This window comes from Schistocerca cancellata, chromosome 3, assembly GCF_023864275.1.
Source record: "Schistocerca cancellata isolate TAMUIC-IGC-003103 chromosome 3, iqSchCanc2.1, whole genome shotgun sequence".
Lineage (NCBI taxonomy): Eukaryota > Metazoa > Arthropoda > Insecta > Orthoptera > Acrididae > Schistocerca > Schistocerca cancellata.
Window position 1 is genome coordinate 231,849,932 of NC_064628.1, and position 25,874 is coordinate 231,875,805.

General features: G+C 40.9%; 1 protein-coding gene across 5 annotated transcripts in view; it reads right to left on the reverse strand.

Moving 5' to 3' along the window:
• LOC126174866 (uncharacterized) overlaps positions 1-25,874 on the reverse strand; it is a 382,969-nt gene that overhangs the window by 22,574 nt on the left and 334,521 nt on the right. For all 5 annotated transcript variants that reach the window (XM_049921269.1, XM_049921270.1, XM_049921267.1 and 2 more), the window contains one exon: positions 15,473-15,621. In XM_049921269.1, the coding sequence (XP_049777226.1) occupies positions 15,473-15,621 (149 nt within the window). The remainder of the gene's footprint in view (positions 1-15,472; positions 15,622-25,874) is intronic.

Genomic DNA, 25,874 nt, shown 5'->3' on the forward strand with positions numbered 1-25,874 from the left:
ATACAATTTTTCAGAAGCTAGTCTTCAGTTTATATGTTTGTGAGCTGTAAACACAGTGCAAGTTACAGCGACTGTGGTGTCATGAACTGTTTATTGCCTGCAGGTACAGTGCTAAAACTATTTTAGATTCTATTAGACCAATATGTGTAGGAGCACCATTCACAGCAAAACCAATTTTCTATGACTAAAGAAACAATATCATTCTAACATGTGCTAAACATGCATTAATATCCTTAATTCCTGATTTCATTGCTCAGTTTTCTCTTATTTCGCAGTATTTCACTGACTGACCTCATAAGCCATATTAATAATCGTTAATCACTTATGTAAGGGCATACAGCAACGATGTGCAACAAAACCCCTTTGCAGACAAGTCATTTAACAGTTGTGCACTCGCCCTCTGCTGGACTGCTAGCAGCAGTAGTTACTGCTAAACGTAGGTATCATTGCAACATTGATACAAGCTGCAGTCTCCAAGTAATACTGGTATCATGTGCACTGCTGCGCTCAGCGCTATGCTTACTACCTTTCTAGTCATTACTGAACTGCCAGTGTCAGTAAGAGCAAACACAATAGTGCTATTTTACACTGCAACAATGTTGGCTATACAACTCGGACATGTTTTTATCATCATCTCCCGGAAAACATTACTAATCAATAATGTGAGTATCTCGGTGCAAATGAGTCAAGGAAATAGATACGAGATGGAGTACACTTACACATACACACATGTACGTGTGAACAGAAGAGACATATATCATTACTGGATCACAGTGGTTACTTATGGTCCCATATCTCCAATATCGCCAATGTGGCCGACTATGCTGGTAAAGTTTGAGAGTATGTGCACAGCTTTCCAGAAGAAAGTATTTTGTTGGGCAAAACGGTGATGGAAACATTCATAGTACATTTGCAGTTCAACAAAGTTAATAAAATGTAATTTTCTTTTACATGAGACCAAGGAATTTCATCTGGCTCAGGCATCTAAAATGGACAGTTAAATGGGAGACTACCAAGAAAAAATGTCTGTGGTTCATTTAGTATCTACAGATTAAACTTTCTGCCTTAACATTGTTTAATGTAAGATCAATGTTATTTGTTAACCTGCATCATGTACCTTACATGAAATATTAATATGGTGAAAATGGTATTTGTGTTCACCTGGCAACTACACTGAAGATCCAAAGAAACTGGTACACCCATTTAATATTGTGTAGGGCCCCCACAAGCATGCAGACATGTCGCAACATGACGTGACATGGACCTGACTAATGTCTGAAGTAGTGCTGGAGGAAATTGACACCATGAATCCTGCAGGGCTGCCCATAAATCTGTAAGAGTACGAGGGGTAGAGATCTCTTCTGAACAGCATGTTGCAAGGCATCCCAGATATGCTCAATTAACTTCATGTCTGGGGCGTTTGGTGGCCAGTGGAAGTGTTTAAACTCTCAAGTGTGCTCCTGGAGGCACTCTGTAGCAGTTCTGGAAATGTGGGGGTGTCGTACTGTCCTGCTGTAATTGTCCAAGTCCATCTGAATGCACAATGGACGTGAATGGATGAGGTGATCAGGCAGGATGCTTACGTACATGTCACCTGTCAGACTCATATCTAGACGTATCAGGGGTCCCATATCACCCACACAATTACAGAGCACCAGCTTGAACAGACCCCTGCTGACATGCAGGGTCCACGGATTCATGAGGTTGCCTCCATATCCATACTCATCCATCTGTTTGGTACAATTTGAAAACAGACTTGTGTGACCACGCAACATGTTTCCAGTCATCAACGACCCACTGTCTGTGTTGACGGGCCTTGGTGAGGTGTAAAGCTTTGCGTTGTGCAATCATCAAGGGATTCAGGAGTGGACCTTTGGCTCCAAACACCCATATTGATGATGTTTCATTGAAAGGTTCACACGCTGACACTTGTTGATGGCCCAGCATTGAAATCTGCAGCAATCTGCAGAAGGGTTGCACATCTGTCACAATGAATGATTCTCTTAGGTCAATGTTGGTCCTGTTCTTGCAGGATCTTCTTCCAACCGCGGCAATGTTGGAGATTTGATGTTTTACCAGATTCCTGATTTTCATGGTACACTCATGAAATGGTTGTATGTGAAAATCCCCACTTCATCGCTATCTTGGAGATGCTGTGTCCCATTGTTCATGTGCCAACTATAACAACACACTCAAACTCACTTAAATCTTGATAACCTGCCTCTGAAGCAGCAGTAAATGATCTAACAACTGTGCCAGACACTTGTCCTATACACACATTGCCGACTGCAGTGCTGTATTCTGCCTGTTTACATCTCTCTATATTTGAATATGCATGCCTATACCAGTTTCTTTGGCACTGCAGTGTATTTTAAATGGTAAATATCTATTACTTATAGACAACAAAGTCGACTGTGCAACATCCTGCTAATCTGACCTGTCTCATCCTGTCTGTAGTTCTAATATTACACATCACTTTTAGCTTGTCAAGTTCCAACAACAGTTGAAAGAAACATAGTATATATTTACAGAAAACACTGTGGTTATCGCTTAGCAAACTGCAGTCTGTAGTACTGCTGTGTCCCTAGTGACATCAAATGGCACTGACCAACAACAGCTTGTTAGCTGCAGCTGCTTGTTTGTTAAATTTCTAAGTGTATTGGATTTCATAAATCTTGTAAGCATCTTTCCTTCCATGTATGACAGTGGAATCTACTGGAGATCATACGACCATCCAAATTATCACAGGTGTCTACAATGTTTCAATCAATGGTGGAAAGAACAGTTTGATTTTAAACTTCTGGGTCTTGAAATGTCCACATGATGTACTGCAGAGAACAATGAAAATGTATATTTATGGAGCACTTGTTGGAAGCCCAGCACTGCTGAAGCCTCTTCTTTGGATTCATATATTTTGGTAATGGTAGCTCTATCATGAAGGTACAGTTTATGCAGATGCAATCATACTGTTTACATTCACACTATTTTTCTAGATGACTGCTATGCTCAGGAGTCACTTTCACAGCAGTGATTGTCGTACGAGAGATGGAAAACCACTGCTTCAATTAGGAAATTCAGTGTGTTTTCCACTACTAGGCCGCCTGCCTCCATAGCATGGCTGACTGTGATTCGGCAGAACCTGTGTTCACTTCCTTGTACTGCCAGAGTTTTTCCTTGGTGGGAGGACTAGTATAGAGTGCACTCAGCCTCCTGAGGACAACTCGGGAACCACTCTACTGATTAGTACTGGTCCCAAGTTCACAAAACCCATCAACGACCAAATCAGCAGTGTACTGACCACATGTTTCTCTGTACTGGATCCACTGCCAGTGGCAGACGATAACATGGCAGTTGGTTGGGTCCAATTGTCTCATCAAGACCAGAACGAGGAACTTTACATTTACCACTGCCAGGTTCAGCAAGCACAATTCTCTCACAAGCTCTATGAATTTACACGACATTCAATGAAGTAGGTCTATATGTTTCTGTGATCTTTAGTCTGAAGTCCGGTTTGATGCAACTTTCCATGCTAGACTATCCTGTACAGGCCTCTTTGCTCTCTACTAAACTGTAGCACCCTGAATCCACTTGAACCAGCTTATTGTATTCAACCCTTAGTCTCCTAATACAATTTTTAACCCCTCCCCCAAGAAGACCAAAATTGCTTATTCCTTGGTGTATCAGGGTGTGTCCTAAAAACTAATCACTTCTGTTAGCCAAGTTGTAGCAAAAATGTTTCTCATCAACCAGTTCAGCAGCTTTTAGTTAGTTATCTGATCCACCTATCTAATCTTCAGTAGTATTCCGTAGCAACACATATCAAAAGCACTTACTTCTTTCTTGCTCAACTGTTTATTGTTCATGTTTCACTTCTGTACAAAGTTGCACTTGACACAAATACTCCAGAAAAGGCTTCTTAACACTTAAATTTTTATTCAATAGTGACAAATTTGTATTTTTTTAAACAACTTTCATGCTATTGACAAACTGCATTTATTTTCTCTCTATTCCAGCTATTGTCAATTACTTTGCTTCCCAAATAGCAAAACTCATCTATTACTGTCTCACTACCTAAACTAATGCCATCACCATTGCCTGATTTAACTTGACTATGTAGCATTACCATTGTTTTGCTTTTGATGCTATTCATCTTGTTAGTTCTTTCCAAGACACTGTTCATTCCCTTCAACTGTTCTTCAAAGCTCTTTGTTGTCTCTGTCTGAATTACAATGTCATAAAGTGAACTTCAAAGTCCTTATTTCTTCTTGACTTTCTTTACTGCTTGTCACTGTATCAAATGAATAAAGTTAAGGATAGGCTACAACTCTGTCTCACTCTCTTCTCAACTACTGTTTGTAAGTGCACTCTGGTTTCTATAAAAGCTATAACCAATGTTTCGTGTCACTGTATTCTGTCCTTGCCACTTGCAGAATTTCAAAGGGTGTATTCCAGTCTATACTGTCAAAAGCTTTTTCTAAATCTACAAATTCTGTAAATGTAGGTTTGCTTTGAGGTCACCACAGCCTTGCTTGTTCCTACATTTCAAAACCCCAACTAATCTTTCCCGAATATGGCTTCTATTACCCTTTCCATGTTTCTGTAAATAAATCAAGCCATATTAAACTAAATATTCACATCTGTCAGCACTCACTTTCTTTGGAATTGGTATATTCTTCTTGAATACTGATATTTATTTCACATGACTCTTTGAGTCTTGCATATCAAGCAAAACAGTTTTGTCATGGTATGGCTTTGCCATTTTGAAGTCTCTGTCAATTTCATGTCTGTATTCGCTGTATCTGATTCACTGGGTGAATTTTTATACTGTCTTGTCTTGCAAATTAAATTCAATAACTCATGTGTTTTGTAGGTGCCTTATCTTTTTGGATATTTGATACTCTGTTACCTTCGGCATACCGTCTCTTCTTCATATTTGAAACTCTCAACAACTACTAGTTATTTCAATTTATCCTAGTCCTATCATCTTGATTTCCTGTCTTTCTGTAGTTTTTTTTCAATTTTAATATAGAGTTCATAACCAACAGCGCATGCTCAAAATGTACAGCTGCCCCTGGAAATGTTTTGCAATATAAAACATAGTTTCAAAATTTTTCTTACAATTATATAATCAACCTGAAACCTTCTGATAACTTTAGGTATCTCCATCAAATGAAACCTCTTTCATTAATCTTAAATGAAGTGCCAGCAATGATTAAATTGTAGTCTGTGAAAATTCTGGCTTTCTATTTCATTCCTTTCCCCCAGTCCATATTCTCATCCTTTCTTTCTCTGGTACCTCGGCTGCTAGATGGAAGTGCCTTAATCTATAAGTGCTGCTGTCACCATGGCTATAGAGAGACGCCCATTCTGCCAGCCTATCAGCACCTGTGGCTGCTGCTCCATCAGTCAGTTGTGATTTCACTGCACTACTGGACTGATCTCACTACACATTGCTGTGATGTTCTGGATTCACTACACCTTAGGCTTTCGATTTTAGTTTACTAGCTGGACTGTTATTCCACCATGCCTTCTCCATTGTTTGTCTTTCTCATGTTGTTGTCCACCAATTTACTCTCTGGTGGCTCTCCACAGGTTCTCTAGTCATTCCAGGTCTTGTCTGATTCCCGTCTCTCTAGAACAGCAACAGCTCCTCCTGCAGCAGCAGTTACAACAGCAGTTTTACCAACAAAAGCAAACTTATTTGCTCCATCAGGGTATTTAGGATTGCCTACAGATTTAGGGCTCCCACGCATACAAGCTGCTGTCACTTGCTAGACAGAGAGCCACGCACCTGCATTTCCACTGTTCAACAAAGCCAAAGAGGATAGTGACATATACTCGCAGCAGCTGAAAAAGCACTTTGCCAATTTTGAGGTTTTCGATGATGCTCTCCAACAGTTGCTCTTCCTTTCTTGGGCTTCTCCAGAGACATTTACCTTATTAAGGAAGTTGGCTCCACTCTCAAAAACTGTCACACTCATGTTTGAGGAGATGTGCTTATTGCCATTAAAAAGTATTATTCATAGTGATTCAACATGTTCACATAATGCTTCGAGTTCCATCAATACTACAAACAAGAAGCTAAGTTACACCGATCATGAGTGACGGATATGCAAGGATTGAGTCAACAGTGTGATTTCACTTGTACAAACCTGGCTTGCAAAACTTCGTATGAAGATTCTTTTATTCAAGATGAAGGGATCCAATTTGCTCCCAATCCAGAAGAATGCACTGCAGCCCTGTAACTATACAAACCTTTCATGGACAGTATTTTGAAAATCACCCACTCTTTCGAGAGCGCACATGCAGCAAATGAATGCCTCATGGTTCAACCTCAGGTAGCAGCGGTCCAGCCGCTGCCTCAGGGGCAGAATTCTCTTAAGTCTTTTGCTGAAGGTGGTGTCATGATTTGTTGATATCAGACTTGTCAAGGACCTCTGAACAGCCTGTCACGCCCCTTTGGTGTAAGCAGCAGAGTCTCCCATCATGATTGCTTCATAGAAAACCTATGAATGGACTTATTGGGTCCCTGGTCACACTGCGCCCATTGTGGGAAAGATGGGCATCTTCGAACTGTTTGTCATCATCCATTGGGACAATTGGATGCCACTCCTCACATGCGTCAAGGGACGGTGCACAAACTTTGGGCAGTTGTTACTCAGAGCACCCCTCCTGCCACTAAGTTGTTTCCCAATCTTATGGTTGCAAACCAGGATGTCTGTTTCCAGGTTGACACAGGAGTTACAATTACTCTGATTAATCTCCAAATGTATGCTGCTACTGACTTTCCACCCGATCCCCAAAGCTTACAGGAGCTGCAAGCTTTGTTTGGAATGTAAATTATTATTATTATTTCTTTCTTTTCTCAGACGTTATGTCTGGTCAAAAATGGAAAGTGACGCGGACCTTGATCAAGCGTGACTTCCTTTTAACTGTACGGTATATGTTACATTGCATTTAGGAACTTTCGGGTAATTGAACATGTATCAATAATTATGGATTTCTGTAGTTGTATATATAAGTTTGGATGTAGCTGTATTGCATTGATGTACTGGTGGATATTGTGTGGTATGACTCCTGTAGTTGATAGTATAATTGGTATAATGTCAACTTTATCCTGATGTCACATGTCCTTGACTTCCTCAGCCAGTTGGATGTATTTTTCAATTTTTTCTCCTGTTTTATTACGTATATTTGTTGTATTGGGTATGGATATTTCGATTAGTTGTGTTAATTTCTTCTTTTTATTGGTGAGTATGATGTCAGGTTTATTATGTGGTGTTGTTTTATCTGTTATAATGGTTATGTTCCAGTATAATTTGTATTCATCATTCTCCAGTACATTTTGTGGTGCATACTTGTATGTGGGAACGTGTTGTTTTATAAGTTTATGTTGTAAGGCAAGCTGTTGATGTATTATTTTTGCTACATTGTCATGTCTTCCGGGGTATTCTGTATTTGCTAGTATTGTACACCCGCTTGTGATGTGATCTACTGTTTCTATTTGTTGTTTGCAAAGTCTGCATTTATCTGTTGTGGTATTGGGATCTTTGATAATATGCTTGCTGTAATATCTGGTGTTTATTGTTTGATCCTGTATTGCAATCATGAATCCTTCCGTCTCACTGTATATATTGCCTTTTCTTAGCCATGTGTTGGATGCATCTTGATAGATGCGTGGCTGTGTTAGATGATACGGGTGCTTGCCATGTAGTGTTTTCTTTTTCCAATTTACTTTCTTCATATCTGTTGATGTTATGTGATCTAAAGGGTTGTAGAAGTGGTTATGAAATTGCAGTGGTGTAGCCGATGTATTTATATGAGTGACTGCTTTGTGTATTTTGCTAGTTTCTGCTCATTCTAGAAAGAATTTTCTTAAATTGTCTACCTGTCCATAATGTAGGTTTTTTTTATGTCGATAAATCCCCTTCCTCCTTCCCTTCTGCTTAATGTGAATCTTTCTGTTGCTGAATGTATGTGATGTATTCTATATTTGTGCCACTGTGATCATGTAAGTGTACTGAGTGCTTCTAGGTCTGTGTTACTCCATTTCACTACTCCAAATGAGTAGGTCAATATTGGTATAGCATAAGTATTTATAGCTTTTGTCTTGTTTCTTGCTGTCAGTTCTGTTTTCAGTATTTTTGTTAGACTTTGTCTATATTTTTCTTTTAGTTCTTCTTTAATATTTGTATTATCTATTCCTATTTTTTGTCTGTATCCTAGATATTTATAGGCATCTGTTTTTTCCATTGCTTCTATGCAGTCGCTGTGGTTATACAATACGTAATCTTCTTATTTAGTGTGTTTTCCCTTGACTATGCTATTTTTCTTACATTTGTCTGTTCCAAAAGCCATATTTATATCATTGCTGAATACTTCTGTTATCTTTAGTAATTGGTTGAGTTGTTGATTTGTTGCTGCCAGTAGTTTTAGATCATCCATGTATAGCAAATGTGTGATTTTGTGTGGGTTTGTTCCAGTAATATTGTATCCATAATTTTTATTATTTAGCATGTTGCATAGTGGGTTCAGAGCAAGGCAGAACCAGAAAGGACTTAATGAGTCTCCTTGGTATATTCCACGTTTAATCTGTATTGGCTGTGATGTGATATTATTTGAATTTGTTTGGATATTAAGTGTGGTTTTCCAATTTTTCATTACTAGGTTTAGGAACTGTATCAATTTAGGATCTACTTTGTATATTTCCAATATTTGCAGTAACCATGAGTGGGGTACACTATCAAAAGCTTTTTGGTAATCAATGTATGCGTAGTGTAGCGACCTTTGTTTAGTTTTAGCTTGATATGTCACCTCTGCATCTATTATCAGTTGCTCTTTACATCCTCGTGCTCCTTTGCAACAGCCTTTTTGTTCTTCATTTATAATTTTGTTCTGTGTTGTATGTGTCATTAATTTCTGTGTAATGACTGAAGTTAATATTTTGTATATTGTTGGTAGGCATGTTATGGGGCGATATTTAGCTGGGTTTGCTGTGTCTGCTTGATCTTTAGGTTTCAGACAAGTTATTCCATGTGTAAGTGTATCAGGGAATGTGTATGGGTCTGCAATGTAACTGTTAACTAATTTAGTTAGATGTGAATGTGTTGAGGTGAACTTCTTTAGCCAGAAATTTGCTATTTTATCTTTTCCAGGGGCTTTCCTATTGTGAGTAGAATTAATTGCTTCGGTGACTTCATGTTGCAAAATTATCACTTCAGGCATTTGTGGTATCATCTTGTATGTGTCTGTTTCTGCTTGTATCCACCGTGCATGCCTGTTATGTTGTACCGGGTTTGACCATATGTTGCTCCAGAAGTGTTCCATGTCTGTTATGTTTGGTGGATTGTGTATTTTAATGTGTGTGTTATCTATTGTCTGGTAAAATTTCTTTTGGTTTGTGTTGAATGTTTGGTTTTGTTTCCTTCTATTTTCACTTTTTTTGTATCTTCTAAGTCGTTTGGCCAATGCTTGTAATTTCTGCTTCTTTTCATCTAATTGCTCTATCGCTTCTTGTTGTGAGATTTTACCTAACCTTTTTCGTTTTTTGCCTGACATTTCATTTCTTATAAATTGTGTTAGCTGTCCGATGTCTTTTCTCAGTTTTTCTATTCTGATCTGTAGCCTGTGTTGCCATGCTGGTTTTGTGGGTTTCTTCTGTGTGTTGGTTGGTTCTGATCTCTGCCTAGTGTGTATATTTAGTGTAGTGAGTGCTCCTACATAAACCAGTAGTTGTAACTCTTCCATAGTTGTGTTTTAATTTATTTTGTTGTGTATGATTGTGTTGATAGTTGTTATTGTTGTTTCGACTTGTGGGTTATTTGGCGGTCTATGCAAGAATGGTCTAATGTGTGTATTTGTGTCTTTGTATTCTATATATGTCAGCTGAAATTTTTCTTCTGTGTCTAACATGCATGTCACTTCGTGTTCTATTTGTGCTTGTTCTGGTGGCTGCCTTAAGATTTTGTTTTCCTCTGATTGTTTAACTGATGTTTGTTGTTCTTTGTTTGTTTGCTCTGAGATGTTTGAGTCCATTACTGTATTTTCTTCTTCTTCTGATTGCACATTATTTTGTTCCAGTTTTTGTTGTACTTGTTGTTTGATATTTTCTAATTCTGACTCGGGTATCCTGTTATTTTTGATTATTACACAGATCTGATCAGCTAGTCGTTGTTCTGTTAAAAATTTTAATTCTGGGTATCTGGTAATAAATGTTGTGTATACTTGTGATCTGTATCCAGTTGTGTTGGTTCCTAGGTTTGTTGCTTGGTAATAACAGATCATGAGGTGTCGGTTAACTTCATCTGACCATCCCATCCTCTGTCTTTGTTTTCCTTCTAGGGTGGTTGCAGGAAGCATATCCCGCAAAACACCTCTATTTGGATTTAAATCATTTTCGAGTTGGCTAGCAGTGTCGTTACCATTGTGGGCGGGCATAGGGTTCAAGCGTCGTCCCCGACCATGACAGCGCTTGTCCAAGGCTTCTTTAGTTCTGTCCTGAACCAAGTAATCACACTATTAGTGGTTTGTTCTTTTCATCACCTTTTACGACTGGCAGAACATACCGGAGGCCTATTCTTTTCCCGGGCCTCCACGGGATTTATTATTATTATTATTATTATTATTTCCTTCCACAAGTGGCCCACATTATGCACCCTCTCCTCCGATTGCAAAGGAGGGGTGTCCAGTTCGAGTGAACAGCTGATTGTTTCACTCAGCTAAAGCATCTGCTGCATTCCATGTCATGCCTCACAACCTACTCTCCCTCAAGTCCACTGGTTTTGGTTGCTGATGCTTCTCCCTATGGCATTAATGCATTGCTGGCACATAGGAACATTGACAGTACTGAGCAAACACTCACTTATGCTTGTAAATTATAGAGTGCAGCAATCAGTTGCCCTTGCTTAAATTTTATTATGCAGATCTAGATTTATGCTAGAAGCTAGCCACTGTATTCAATGAACTGTGGGCGAAGTTCGATCAACAGGGACTTACATGCTTTGAGAGAAAATAATAGTGCATTGAGAATGGCTAACTTCTAGCTGAAATCTAGATATGCATAATAAAATTTAAGCAAGGACAACTGAGTGCTGCAATCTATAATTTACAAGTCAATATAACAGTCGCTGAGTGCAACCGCTTTCCAAATGGAAGGCAACCTGACTTGCTTATGCATCCAAGATGCTGACACCCACTCAAAAGAACTACCCCAAATCTAAAAAGAAGCTTTGGCAATTGTCTTTGCCATTAAAAAATTCCATGTTTACCAATTCAGGACCAAGTTTAGCCACATCATGAATCAAAAACTCTTTGGGCCATGCTGTTGTCTCCTGGAAATGACGGCACAACAGCTCCAGCATTTGGCACTTTTCCTCAGTTCCTGCAATTACACCATTAAATACAAGCACGGCGTTACATACAGATGGAGGTGCTCTCTCTTGTCTCCCCTTGGGGCCCAACACAGCATTTGACGAGCAGGAAATCTGTTTCCACACTGACATGGAAAAACAGCATGCCTTGGCTGGGTTTTCCATTAAAGCTATTCACATAGTTGCATACATGCCCCGTGACCCTGTCATGCAGCGCACCCCACACTGTGCTCCATTGGTTGCCCACTTTTCTCCGAGGGCTGCCGATCCAAAACCTGGCCAGGGCCGAATAAAGACATGAAGGCCATGGTGCGTAGCTGTTCTGCTTGTGTCTGGAACCAGGCTGCTCCTCCCCAGTCCTTCATCCCCAGACCCACTCCTCACCACCCCTGGGACTGCCTTCACTTAGACTTTGCTGGCCACTTTCTGGGCTCTATGAAGTTCACTATCGTGAACACTAATTCTAACTACCGATATGCAATCAGCATGGCGTCCACCACTGCTGACTCCACCTTCAATGGCCTCATCCAGATTTTCTGGCCATTGAAGAACTTCCCTACACCATCACATTAGACAACAGGACCCAATTGATGGCAACAGCTTCTGAACCATTCTGCACATGCAATGGCATCAAGCACCTGTGTTCAGTGAGCCGTTTCACCTGTTCTCCAATAGCAAAGTGGAGCATATGGTGCAAACATTTAAGCAATAGGTGTTAAAGGAGGTGGGCACTTCCATCACCACCAATGCACTCACACACCACCAATGCACTCACAATGTTTCTGAACACCTACAGGGCCAGGCAATGTTTCTGAACACCTACAGGACCAGGCTTGTCCATGACTGTAGTCTGCTGGAGCTCCTCCAAGAGGAGCAGTCACATACTCTCCTCAATCTCCTGGCCCCACAGTAAAAAGAGGCTCGGACCTGATGTGGCAGGCACTACACGCCAGGTTTAGCTGTATGAGCATGTTTATATAGTGCGTGGTGTGAAACCCTCATGGATAATGGCTACAGTGGTTGACACCCATGGGTGAAGCCTTACGATGGCTGATACTTTGAGGGGCTTGGAGTGACATCATACCAATCACCTCCATACATGCCTCCTGGCTGCATCATGGTTGGTGGCTCAGTTGGTCAGACCTGGAATGCCCACTCCTGCTGATTTGCCACAACATGGGTACAACTTGTGCTCCAGGGCACCAGTGGTGGATTCCATGGATGCAGGCATGGAGGTGGAGTACTCACTGCAGTCTCCACCTTTGTGGCCATCTTCATCCCTGTCATCACACCCCAGCATGCAGTCAGATGCCCCAGGCTCTTTCTTTCAGCTTCTGGTTTCAGTGCCAGGATTCCTCCTGTGCCACCGGTTCGCTTTCCTAAGCATTTTTCAATAGCTTATCCACCTCTTTCAGTGGTAGGGTGGAGGGGGGGAAGGGGGGGGCAGGATCTGGTATCCCGACTTCATGAGTTTGGAAGCCTGCCAGAAAGCATGAACCTAGATGATGGCAGGTTACACAGCACTGCTATAATCTATGAGCACTGCTGTTGCTGCTGACTTCTGGCTATGAAGACATGCCCATTCCACTGGCATGTCACCACCTGCAGCTGTCCTTTAAAGCCAGCAGTACAGCCACTCACTCAGTCAGTCATGATTTCACAGTGTTATTGTACTGATCTCACTACCTATCACTGTCTGGTTCTGGATTCATTACGTCCTATGCTTTCAATCTTGGTTTACTCTCTGTATGGTTATTCCACTGTGTTGTCTCTGTTCTTTGCCTTTCTTTTGTTATTGTCCAACATCTTACTCTCTGGTAGCTCACTGCTGATGCCCACAGTCTGTTTCTGCAGGTTCTTAAGTCATTCTTGGTCTTGTTCAATTCCCATCACTATACTTTCCTTCTCTTCTGCCCCTACTATTGAATTCCATCACGCCTAATTTTCATCTCCTTTAATGACCTGAATAATTTCTTTATCTCATCGTACACTGTTTGAATCTCATCATCAGTTGCAGAGCTAGTAGGTATATGAACTTGTGCCGCAGTGGTGGGTATCGGCCTTGGGCCTATTGTGGTTATGATAAAGCATTCACAATGCTGTTCATTGTAGCTCATCCACATTTCTGTTTTCTTAGCCATTGTAAGACCTCATCCTGTATTATCTCTATTTGATCTTGTGTTGTTTGGCCTGTATTCATATGATGAGAAGACCTGTCCTCCTCTTACCGCATTTAGCTATGAGGGATGCCAGAAAGCAGTGCACCGCATTTTTTTCATCAACAATTCTTTATTGAACATACCGAGAAACACACATGAGAGAATGGTGTTTTATCTACACACCCAATTTTTCCACGTAACCTGCATCCTGTTCTATGGACTTCCTCCAGCGAGAAACAAGGGTATGTATGCCCTGTCGGTACTAATCCTTGTCTGGTGGCAGAGCCAGTGCTTCACTGTGTGAATCACCTCCTCATTGTCCTCAAACTGTCTTCCACGAATGGCATCCTTTAATGGCCCAAACAAGTGGATGCCCGAGGGAGGCTAGATCAGGTGCGTCAGTGTGACAACTGTGGATGGTCTGCCTGGCTGCTGCAAATTGTGGAGCTCCACTGAACTGCCTTCTCATGACCTCACCCTCAGTGCCCAGTGACTAATTGTACTTTTGTTGACAAGCATTTGTGCAAATTCCCCACAGTTTCTTTCTCTGCAGTGAGGAATTCAATCACAGCACACTGTTTGTAACATACATCACCTACAGACACCATTTTTAAACTGTCCTGCAGCTATGCTAGCTGTCAGAAGTGACAGAAACTTGGCACGCTAACTCAGGAGACTTCAAATAATACATACATAACGTTTTGCATTCGTAGCATTGTTTTCGGCTGAGAAAAAAAAAAGTGGTGCATTACTTTCTGGCCACCCCTCATAATTCCTATGATATACACACACTGATGCATATAATACCAAATTTGTTTTTTCTGATAGAAACATCCTCCGAAGTATTTCCCACTCAGAGATCCAAATGGGAACTACTTTATCTGTGGAGTACTTTAAACTTGAACGTGCAATCATCATTAGAGCTGCACGTCTTAGGAAGTATAACAGTTATATTTTTAATTTGTTCCAGCCATTTGGTGTACCATCATAGCAAGGTCATACATTAAATAACTCAAAAATCCAGACTGTGGCCCTTTTAATTACTGAGAAGGGTCTTTGTCAAGAACATTGTTTTCAGTTGATGGGAGCAACATTTTACATATTTTTAGGTATTTGCTAATACGGGAATACATGTTTTCTGCTGAATTTCCAGTACCATTATGTGATGATTGTTTTAGTAAAATAATGCAATGCTTTAATGCCATCTGGTGGACATTCTGGGATGGTAGAAAGGCTGACCTTTCCTTACGGTCACCATATTCACATCATGGAGTTACCTGTACAACCTGTTCCAGAAATGATCCTATCCTTGGACATCTAGATCCAAGGCTGGTTCTCACCAGTAACACATTTTCCCCCTGGCTGCGTTTCTAGTGCTGCGCAGGGGCAGCTTAGTGACACCACTGCCACCTCAGTGCTTCTGAGCTTCCACAATTCTCATTCTAGGTTTACTTCCGTAGGCTCTTCCACTCTCTCCACAGTTGGGGTTATTATCTGGCACCTTTGAGACCTTTCTTTCATAGTGTCTAATCCCTCAGGAAATTCTTTGTGGGGAGAAAAAAAAAACACCTAACTAACCAACTTGAAACTTCAATGGCCCTGATTCTGGATGTCTGAGCACTGCCCACAATTTTTTTATTATGCTAAATATTTCTATCATCAATAAATTTTGCAACTGCATGCTACACAACTGTGCTTCACATTCCCTCCTCATTTCTACTGGAATTTACAGGCCAAATATAGCCTTGCATTCATGGTACTATGGAGGCGAACCTCCCAGTCTCACTCTCCCACTCTCACTGCAAACCACTACCCTTAACAGAATATTTAGATTGGTTCATTTTTGATCCACTTTTGTACATAATCAGCTGTAAATTATATAGACAGTTGTGTTCACATTATACCTGCTAGCATAACTACCAACCTGCGGTAAAGAAATCTTACCTATTACATGGTGTTATCTGGAATATAGAGCGCGATGGAGAAGTCTCAGGTGTCTTCAAACAACTTCCATGAAGTAACTTTGAACGTGGTGTTTCTTCTCCAATGTTAAAAGTTGCACAATCACTCAAATCTATAAAATCATCCCACTCCTGGAAATGAAGAAAATAATAATATTATAATGATAGTTATACTAACTTGAAGCTAGATTATTTCATAAAATGTGTCTTTCACTCTACCAATACAAAGTAAATGACTAAAAACAACAGACTGGAAAAATACATGTTTTTGATATGGACTTACATTTCTCGAACAGTAATACCTCAATGAAATTTTATTGTGTTGATCTTTCGAATAGAAGAAATCATTTTTGGAGGGTCTTGTATATTGACACAGTTTTAAATTAATTTTATGAGAACAAATTAAGCAATATTGTAAGCAATAACATAAAATGCACTGAAGAAGTCTAAGAAATTTGACTGAGTATACTGTGAAAGGGCTGTTGGACTGTGAGTGTAACTAATGTATTTAATACATGCTGCTTCGATATAGAAATTGCCCAACACATTATGTACATGTGAATAAATTACTGCTGCTTTATCTTCTGTGCTGGAATCTTCACAAACCAAACTGGTTCAATGCAATTATACAAAAGCTAATGTAAATTTATAATTACTCTTTCAATTAGTATAAAAGACATGGAAGTAACTGATATACAACAGGAAGGACTCTATATACCCCTTCAGTCAATTAATAACTGTCACAAAAACTAACAACAGGGGGGGGGGGGGGACATTTCTGTTGGCATTTGGGCATACTCATTACTTTACTGCATTGTACTTGCCAGCTTGGCAACAACATTAGACACAAGCACTGAGATTAAAATGTGCACTAGGCATAGATGCAGTCTTTCTCCTCCATTGTGAATGTGTACACTGAAGAAGGAAGTAAAAGAAATGTACAGAAGCGGGATTAAAATTCAAGGTGAATGGATTTCAATAACAAAATTCACTGACAGCACCGCTATCTTCTGTGAAACTGAAGGAGGATTACAGGGTCTGTCGAATGGGGTGAACAGTAGTCTGAGTAGGAAGGAATTCTGCCATCTTGGTAGAAAAGAGAATGTAAGAAGAACATTAGCACAGAAAAAATAGTCTTCCTCACTAAAAAAAGTTTCCTAGTATCAAATATAGGTGTTAATTTGAGAAAAAAATTCTGAGAATTTGTTATTTTGAAAACTACATTGTACAGAAGTGAATCATGAACTGTGGGAAAGATGGAGAAGTAATGAACTGAAGTGTTTGAGGAATGGTCTCACAGGGCACTGGGTGTAAGTGGTATGCAGATATAAACATTATCACAAACAACACAATAGTGGCAGACCACATAAAATACCATCGAGAAAGGGAGGCAGGGGAATGGGGGGGGGGGGGGGGGGGGGGGGGGACTGATGGAACAGCCGGCTAGGTCTGAATATGCAGAAGCCATAGAAAGGACTGGATCCATTTGATTTAAACACGCACACAATAATTGACACCACTGGGAAAATTTACTTTACAGCTCACACTAACTCATGCCTGGCAGTGCCATCATCAGCACTTTGCAGAAACATTTTTAAAATCCAAGTTGTTAGTGGTTGTATAAACAGTTTTAATTTTTCATACATCAACATGCAGTCTACCATTACAGATAAGCTCTAACTAAGATACTTACAACTGAAGGTCTCCCATAGATGACATCATTGGACAAAAGGCCATGGTTTACACTAAATCATATAAGATAGTTCTTTGCTAAAAATGGCACTGACATATGAGGGTCATTCAATAAGTAACGCCCCACATTTTTTTAAAAAGCCATTAATACACAGAGACAAATGACCTTGCTGGTGCTTCGCATTTGATGTTTGTTCATGAGCCCGTAAAGTTTCAAACCGTTCTGGCACATGGCAGTGTTGTAGTACAGCGTCAAAATGGTGTTTACATACGACTCACTTTACAAGCAGCATGCTGTTATTGAATTCTTGAGTGCAGAAAAAGAAATTGTGGTGAACATCCATAAAAGTTTGTGTGCACTGTTTGCCGATGCCGCAGTTGATAGAAGTACAGCTGGGAAATGGGTAAACAAAGCCTCAGTAAATGCATAAACAGGGCTCCATGATCAGCTACACTTGGGACACCCTGTCGCAGCTACTGCTCCAGATATGCTGAATCATGCAGATGCCATTATTTGTGCCAACCAGCGCATCACAACTCGACAAGTGGCTCTACAGTCGTCAGTCAGCATTGGAAGTGCGTCTGCAATGACTGAGACTCTCATATATTCAAAGAGGTGTTCACAATGGGTTCCATAAATGTAAACAGCGGACCACAAGAGTCGAAGAAAAGCCATTTCATCTGAACTGTTGGAGCATTTTGAGACTGACAGAGAAGCTTTTCTGTCACGAATCATTATGGGAGACAAAAGCTAGGTGCACCACATTGCACTGGAGACAAACATGCAGGCCATGGAGTGGCATCATCCTCATTCACCACAAAAGAAGAAATTCACGACAACCCCCCTGCTGGAAAAGTCATGGTGATAGTCTTCTGGGGTTGTTATGGCATCATTTTCATGAATGTGATGCCAAGAGGGTCAACCATCATTTCAGAGGCATACGTGAAGACTCTGAATGAATTCAAGAACCGTTTCTAATGTGTTCGACTGAACAAGAATTCTGCAGAAATCTTGCTCCATAGCGATAATGCACGCCCCACACACGCCTGGGAATGTGGGAACACATCACCAAATTGGGTTGGACATCACTGCCTCACCCACCCTACAGTCCAGACCTGGCACCCTAAGACTTTGATCGCTTTGGGCCACTTAAAGATTCACTATGAGGAACACACTTTGAAGATGAGAGTGTCACTCATGCAGTGAAAACATGGCTATGACTACAGGACAAGAGCTTTTAAAAGCAGTACATGCTCTTCCACTATGCTGGCGTACAGCAATAGAACATGGACAAAACATGTTGACGTAAATTGTCACCAAATTATGACTCTTAACAATAAATATGTTCTGAGAAAAAAAATGTGGGGCACTACTTATTGAACACCGCTCGTAGTAATGTAACAGAATGTGAGGCACATATTGGAATATTTGATACCACACCAAGTATACTACCCAAAACATATTTTTTTAAGTTTGCAAATTCTCTGAAGACTTTATTTATTCATTTTTGCTAACTGCTGACTAATGTGTTATGCTTAAATACAAACAATGATATAATTGCAAATTGGTTTCATTTACTTAGCATGACCAAGTTAATGTGAGATGTCATCACAATTTGATGTAAGAAGCATCAGGGAAACAGCCACTGAAGCATTCCTTGGCTATCAACAGCTAAAGAATTCTTTAGCAAAAAGCAGCCAAAATGTCCTTTCAAAATAACGGCCAGAGCTGATGGAGCAAGAGTTGCTACCCTGACCATGCTGTAGCGAAGTTAACTCATGTCTACATCTCACCACCGCCAACAGGAACAAACACTGCTCACAGTGCACACAGAGCCAAGCTGGAGTAATGCCAACTGGCGTTCTCGCACAGCCTTGGCAGCACTAGCTTTCTCTCCTCCTACATGACAGGAAACATTGACCTTTTAAAACAATGAGGTGACAAACCTGCATAAATGCTGGCCATTGAATCCAAGCAGTATCAATCACAGCCTGCAGCCAGCCTTGAGAGGAAGTCTACATCACTCATAGTCAAACTGGTGCCTTCCAGCTGGAAGGGCACCTACTGACTGGCTTTCACCAGCTGCAGGTCTTATACTGGAGGGGTCTATGGTTCACGCATGTACCCGACTAGCTGCCTTGCGTGAGCATACTCTCCTGCAGCTGGTTTGCCCAGTGGGACACACTACCCCTGCCAGCCACTGTTGCTACATTCTACGCTGGGGTCCACGGCTCGAATGGACATGTTCTGGTGCATCCTGTACTGACATGTCCGCCAGTGCTGGCAACAGTCACAGCATACTGTCCAGGCTAGAGCCACCTTATTGTTGACAGCAGGACACTATCACACCACAGCCTATTTACACTGTTAACTGGCCGGGCCTTTGAGGACTGCGACTGAGATCAGCATCTTTGATGCACACCAGGGGCACAACTGCCATAAACTGATGAATAAACATGTGACAATTTCACACTCTTGATTTATGAGAAGATAGTGACTTGGTTGCTAATCACCACCATGCCCACAGTGCGGAGCTGAATGCCATCCTGACCTATAAAAAATGGCTCTTCCTCTCGCCACAAAGGTGAAGTCACCTCTACAGTATTATGACTCAATTAGGTAAAAAGCACATCTTTTCACTATGTGCACATTATCACACTAGCAATTTATATGAATTTTCATTAAAGAACAAGCATGCTACTTTAAAATATTCAACCATGTATTAGGCATAAATGTTGGCAAAGAATTTAAAGCAGCAATTGTATTTTAAGAATTTAATATTTGTAGATTGTTCAAAATATTTATATTGCAAATTTGATATGAAAATTGAGTAATCAATATGTACATCATGCTGTGTCCTATTGGTTTTGTAATCAATTTGAGTAATTATAAATTTATTAAAATTGTAATAACAATAAGTAAACTGGTTTTAACTGTTAGAAATATACTTAAAGATGGGCAGCTGAGTCCGCCAAACCAGTTCATAAAAATATAGTTTTCTGTAGGACAATATCAGTCAACTACAGTGCAACTGCAGTTCAGTCTTTTCATTAAACTTAATCAAAATTAAAAGTCATGTGTTTGACAGTTATTTAGAATATCACAGTTATGTTCCAAGTTATCAAAACCTGTACAGACGGAGGCTGCAGCCATAAGATTAACCCCCCCCCCCCCCTACTGTCAATATGACAACAAACATGCAAGGTGGCTACTATTATTTAGTTTTAGTACCAACCATTTTTATCAAATTTTTTGATAAGCTTCATTCTCATGTATTTCAAAGAAGCAACACACAAAATAATAAACCATAATTTTTACTGTAGCACTGGCGCAACATGTCACTTCACCACCAGTCTTTCCATAGAGCAATAGAGAATCAGAGGGTATTGTATTAACATTCAAGGGGAAAAGCTGTAAGTTAGTGAAAGAAGAAAAAGCTTAAACAGCCTTGAACCTGTTACTTAGTCCATAACAAACACCACCAATAGGCAGAAAATGCCCAGCAGCAGATACTTCATGGGAGACAATAAAGAACATTATTACATCACCTCCATGCCCATCCCAATTCGTTCCATAGCCTAATACTTCTCGTTTCAAACTTGGAAATCTAGCATGTGTATGCACTGATCGAGAACATCCACAGAACCACATTGTGGTACTACCAGAACCAGCTTCAGTTACAATCATCTCTTCAGCCACTGCAGTTGTAATGTTATACTATAAAATCTGATATTGTGGCACATTAATTATCTGTGCTTTGGAAATGCAACACAACTTAGAAATTTCATGATATTTTCAGCAGAGGAACTCATAAAGGTGTACAAATTTTCATAATCCCATCCGCTATTTGCAAAATTTTAGATTACATTGAATATTAATCATGCTCTACTGAGAGGTGAGGGACCATAATTCAGAACTTACTCCCTTTTATATCAGAAATGTTTCACACAGGGATGGTATTTATGCATCTTTACAGGGATATTACTCTCCATCACAATTAAAATACACTTTTCATGGAGGTATGTTCCGTCTACACTCCTAAATGAAAGGCAGTTTCTTTTTGTCATATGCATTTCGCTTCTTTGATTTATGAGGCCTCTCCAGTGGCCGTCATACATGTTTCTTTTTATACATAAAATAAATGTATTGTCTAGTAGTTACAATGTCTTACTACTTTTTCCTCTTATTTATCAGAGTAGAATGAATTTCAAAGTAACTAAGGAACTATAGAAAACGGAGAAACTGGTGATAAAATCAATTGCTTTAGTATTATCCAAACTGGGAAAGCTCTAAGCTATACATGAAGAACTAGATGGATATTATAGCCACTAGTAAAATTCTCGACGAGCTTCTAACTGGTGTTCCCTATGCTATCTGCTCTGCAGTACATTATTAGAAACACTGTGATACATACAGTCTCCACTATATAGGCAAGACAGTCAATCTGTGAGAGTGCCAACACATGTTAGATGACACAGTTATTAAAAATTCATGTTATACATAGACTTAAAAAAATTTCTGGAGAAATAACCAAGTTGTATCATGATAAGAACTGCTGTCTTGTGTTCCAAAGACCTTTTTAATAGACATTTTGTATGTCACAATCAGGAAGCAGGGAGATAATTATAAATATTTGCTTCTTGGGTATCAGGAATTTTGCATGTTTTTACTATGTGCTTCCTGTATTATACACTGTGTGGCATGTGGAAAGTGAAATGACAAACGACTGAATGTCCCTTCCAAAAACTTGTGACTAGATCTGCTGTGCTACAGAACTATCATAACCTTTCCAATTCAAAGAGGTTCAGAGTTATAGCCAATTCTTCATGTAAAACACACCTCACTACTAATTACCAAACAATGGAAAATCCAGGATGAAATAAAAATAATATTTATGAAAAGGATATGTTGCTACTCATCACACAGATGAGGTGCTGACTTGCAGACAGGCACAATGAGGATAAGTTTTCTGACAAAAAGTCATTCTTCCTAAGTAAAACACGTACACACACGCACGCACGCACGCACGCACGCACGCACGCACGCACACACACACACACACACACACACACACACACACGACACTGTCTTTGGCTTCTGGGGTCCGGCTCCAAACTCTTTTGCATCTGACAAGTGCAGCAATCTTGGGAGGATGGAGGGGAAAGGAGGAGACATGGGGTGGGGAGTGGAAGGGATATCACGATAGCAGTGTGTGTGTGTGTGTGTGGGAGGGAGGGGGGAGGGAATGTATCGCTGGTGAGAACACGCAGGGACATGGTGGGGACAGGATGGGCTGCTAGGTGCAGAGTCAAGAAGAGGCTGTGTAGGTGAGCAGGGGGAGGGGAGCTGGTGGAATGTGTAATGCTGGAATAGGAGCAGTGAAAGGAATAGGCAGGAGCAGGACACTGACAAGCAATGTTGACGACAGGGATTTTATAAGAATAATGGATATGTTGTAGTACAGTGTTTTCCTACTAACCCAAGCTGGTATTGGTAGGAAGGATACAGATGGCACAGGCTGTAAAACGGTCACCAATGGGAAGGACACTGAGCTGGCCAGCTTGTTCAGCAACTGGGGACATTAGGTAGGAGATTCCTCATTTCAGGGCAAGAGGTAGTCGAAATCTGGCATATAATGTAGTTAAGTTACTCCAGTCCTGGGTGGTACTGAACCAAGAGGAGAGTACTCCTTTGTGGCCAGGCAGTGGATATGTGAGAAATGGTAGGTGTATGAAGAGACAAGGCAAGGGAGATCTGTTTTTCAACAAAGTTAGGAGGGAAATTTCAATCTGTGTAGGCCTCTGTAAGGCCCTTCGCATTTCTGGAGAAAGACTGCTCATCACTATGGATACAACAACTGTGTGTGGCTTGGCTGTATGGAAGGGACTTCTTGATCTGGAGTGGGTGTCAGCTGTCAAAGAGGAGGTATTATTGGTAGTTGGCATGCTTGATGTGAACAGAGGTATTGATGCAACCAGTCTTAAGTTGGAGGTCAACATTGAGGAAGGTGGTTAGTTGGGGTGAGGACGACCACGTGAAGTGAATGGGGAAGAAAGTGCTGATGTTCTAGAGGAACATAAATAAAGTGTACTCATCCCCCATCCAGATTACAAAGATGTCATCAATGAATCTGAACTAGATGAAGGGTCAGGGATTCTGGCTGATTAGGAAGGATTTCTCTAGATGGCCCACGAACAGGGTGGTATAGGATGGTGTTACGTAGGTGCCACTACTGTACCATGGATTTAAATGTACATGATACCTTCAAATAAGAAGTAATTGTGGGTGAGGATATAGGTGGTCATGGTGACCATGAAGGAGGTTGCAGAACTTTTATCCATTATGGATGAGGAACACTGTAACTGTGACTGCCTAGCAAGTCATCATCAGATGGTGGATTTATTAATTGTCTGCAGCAGGGTCGGAGTCATCGGAGCGATTAATATCTGTTGGTTGGGTGTCGGTGTTTTGTAATGCATGTCGAATGTGTTACCTGTGGCTAAGTGTGTAAAGTGCAGTACAATTAACATCACTGGAAAACATTTAGTATCTTTTCAAGAATACTGTGTACACCAACATCCAACCAGTTGACAATAATCACTTTACATGACTCCCACAATGCTTCAGACAATTAATATATGTGCTGTCTGATGTTGAATCATTAGGCAATTTGAAACTGGTAATGGCATAATAAAAAATAAAAAAATGAAGAACAAAACAAAATGCAAGTGGTTGAAGTAATTTCAAGAAACCTTTAAGGAGGTTGTAGGTTTGGAGTCACTCGGGTATTGGGAAAGGTAGTGTTCAATAGCAGCAAGGCCTCCCCTCCCCTGATCCCCACTTTCTCCACAACAGCCTCCTGAGTCTGCACCCAGTAGCCCATCCTGTTCCCACGACACCTCTGTACTCTCTCACAAGCAGCACATCACCTTCCTCCTCTCACAACATCTTCCCCCAACCTATCCTCTTATCTCTCCACCACCAGCTCCAAGCCTCCTCTTAACCCCACCAAACCCCCTAGACTGATGCATACAAGACACAGGGGCATTTCAGTCAGGTCCCAAAGGGTGGAGACAGTAGCCAAATGTGAGTTGTGTAGTGACACGCCTGTGGCATCAGGTATTCCACATATTTGAATTCCCAATTGAATATTATCACATAATTTACCTTCTCAATGCTTTCATCAGTGGTTGTAGTCTCAGAGGTTCTGTGTTGGTATCATCTCCGAGAAAAGAGTAATCATACTGAATTCAGATATGATGATACTGTATATCATAAGACTAGCTGATATACAAAGGAATATTGCATTGCACTTCCATGTCCAAGTACGCACATGTTCAAAAAAGAATTTTGAAACAACATTCTCCTTATGCCTTTCCTTTTCTTCTCGACTGTATTACACAATGTGGACAAAAACTCAGCAGTAAAACCAGAGGAACTATAATTTTTACAAAGAGGATATGTTTGAAACTCAACCTGTATCTTATGGTGAATTATCTAGGAGTTATGCACTACACATTTTCACAAGCAAGCACACCTCACACAGACACGACTGCTGTCTCTGGTTGTTCCAGCCACAATGCAGCTGAAATGCATCAAGTAGGAGCAATAACCAGGAGCGAGGTAGAGAAGGAATAGAAGGGTATGGCTGTGAAAATAGGAATCTGTGCTGCCCGATGGAGCATGCAGGGACTAAAGGTGGAAGGATATGGCTGCCAGATGCAACTTTGGGAGGCTGTGGGGTGAGAGAAAGGACAGGGTGATGGGGAGTGGAAAAGAATGAAGCAGAGAAGGGGAAAAGACTGATCGATGCACCACCAGAGAGCAATGCAGAGTGAGGGTGAAGGGATCAAATTCTGAGGCAGTGACAGGACAGAGGGGATGGAAACAGCTGGATGGAGGGTGTGTGTACAGTGTTTCCTTTAGGCTGTGGCCATGATGACTTCAGGAGCAAGGAATATACTGTAAGGATAACTTCCATCTGTGCAGTTCAGAAAAGCCGGTGGTGGAGGGGTGGATTCAGATGTCCAGGTTTGTGAAGCAGCCACTGAAATCAAGGATGTTATGTACCATACCAACATAAAAAGCTGTGTGATGATTGCAGCAAAGCTGCTTTCACAGTTGGTCCAGCCTCTGATGGAGTGGGACTGAAATAGGAATTGCTGTGTAGGTGGATTGGGCATGGCATAGGTAAACTAGGATGTTGTGAGTGATGGATGGGAAACGGAAACCAGTTTAGGAGTGGTCTGGAAGGATATTGGGTAGCATGTCCTTCATTTCAGAGCATCATGATAGATAATCAAAGCCTTTACAAAGGATGTGGTTCAATCGTTTCAGTCTGGGGTAGTACTGTGTGACGAAGGGATCGCTACTTAGTAGTTGGTTCTTGAGGGTGGTGGGAGGATTGGGGGTCTGTGGGGATCATCCCCAAGGTGGCCAGGCTGTAAGGAAGGTGTCGAAGTGAAAACAGCTGTCAAAATGCAAAATGCAGGTACTGCTGGTGGTTGAGGGGTTTAATGTGGGTAGAGGTTGGAGGGAGACATCAGTGAGGAGGAGATCAATGTCCAAGAAGGCAGCACACTGGGTTGAGTAGGACCAAGTGAAGTGGATGGGAAAGGTGTTGAGGCTGTGAAGCAATGAGGATACGGTTTCCTGGTCCTGAGTCCAGAGCATGAAGACATCATCGATTAAC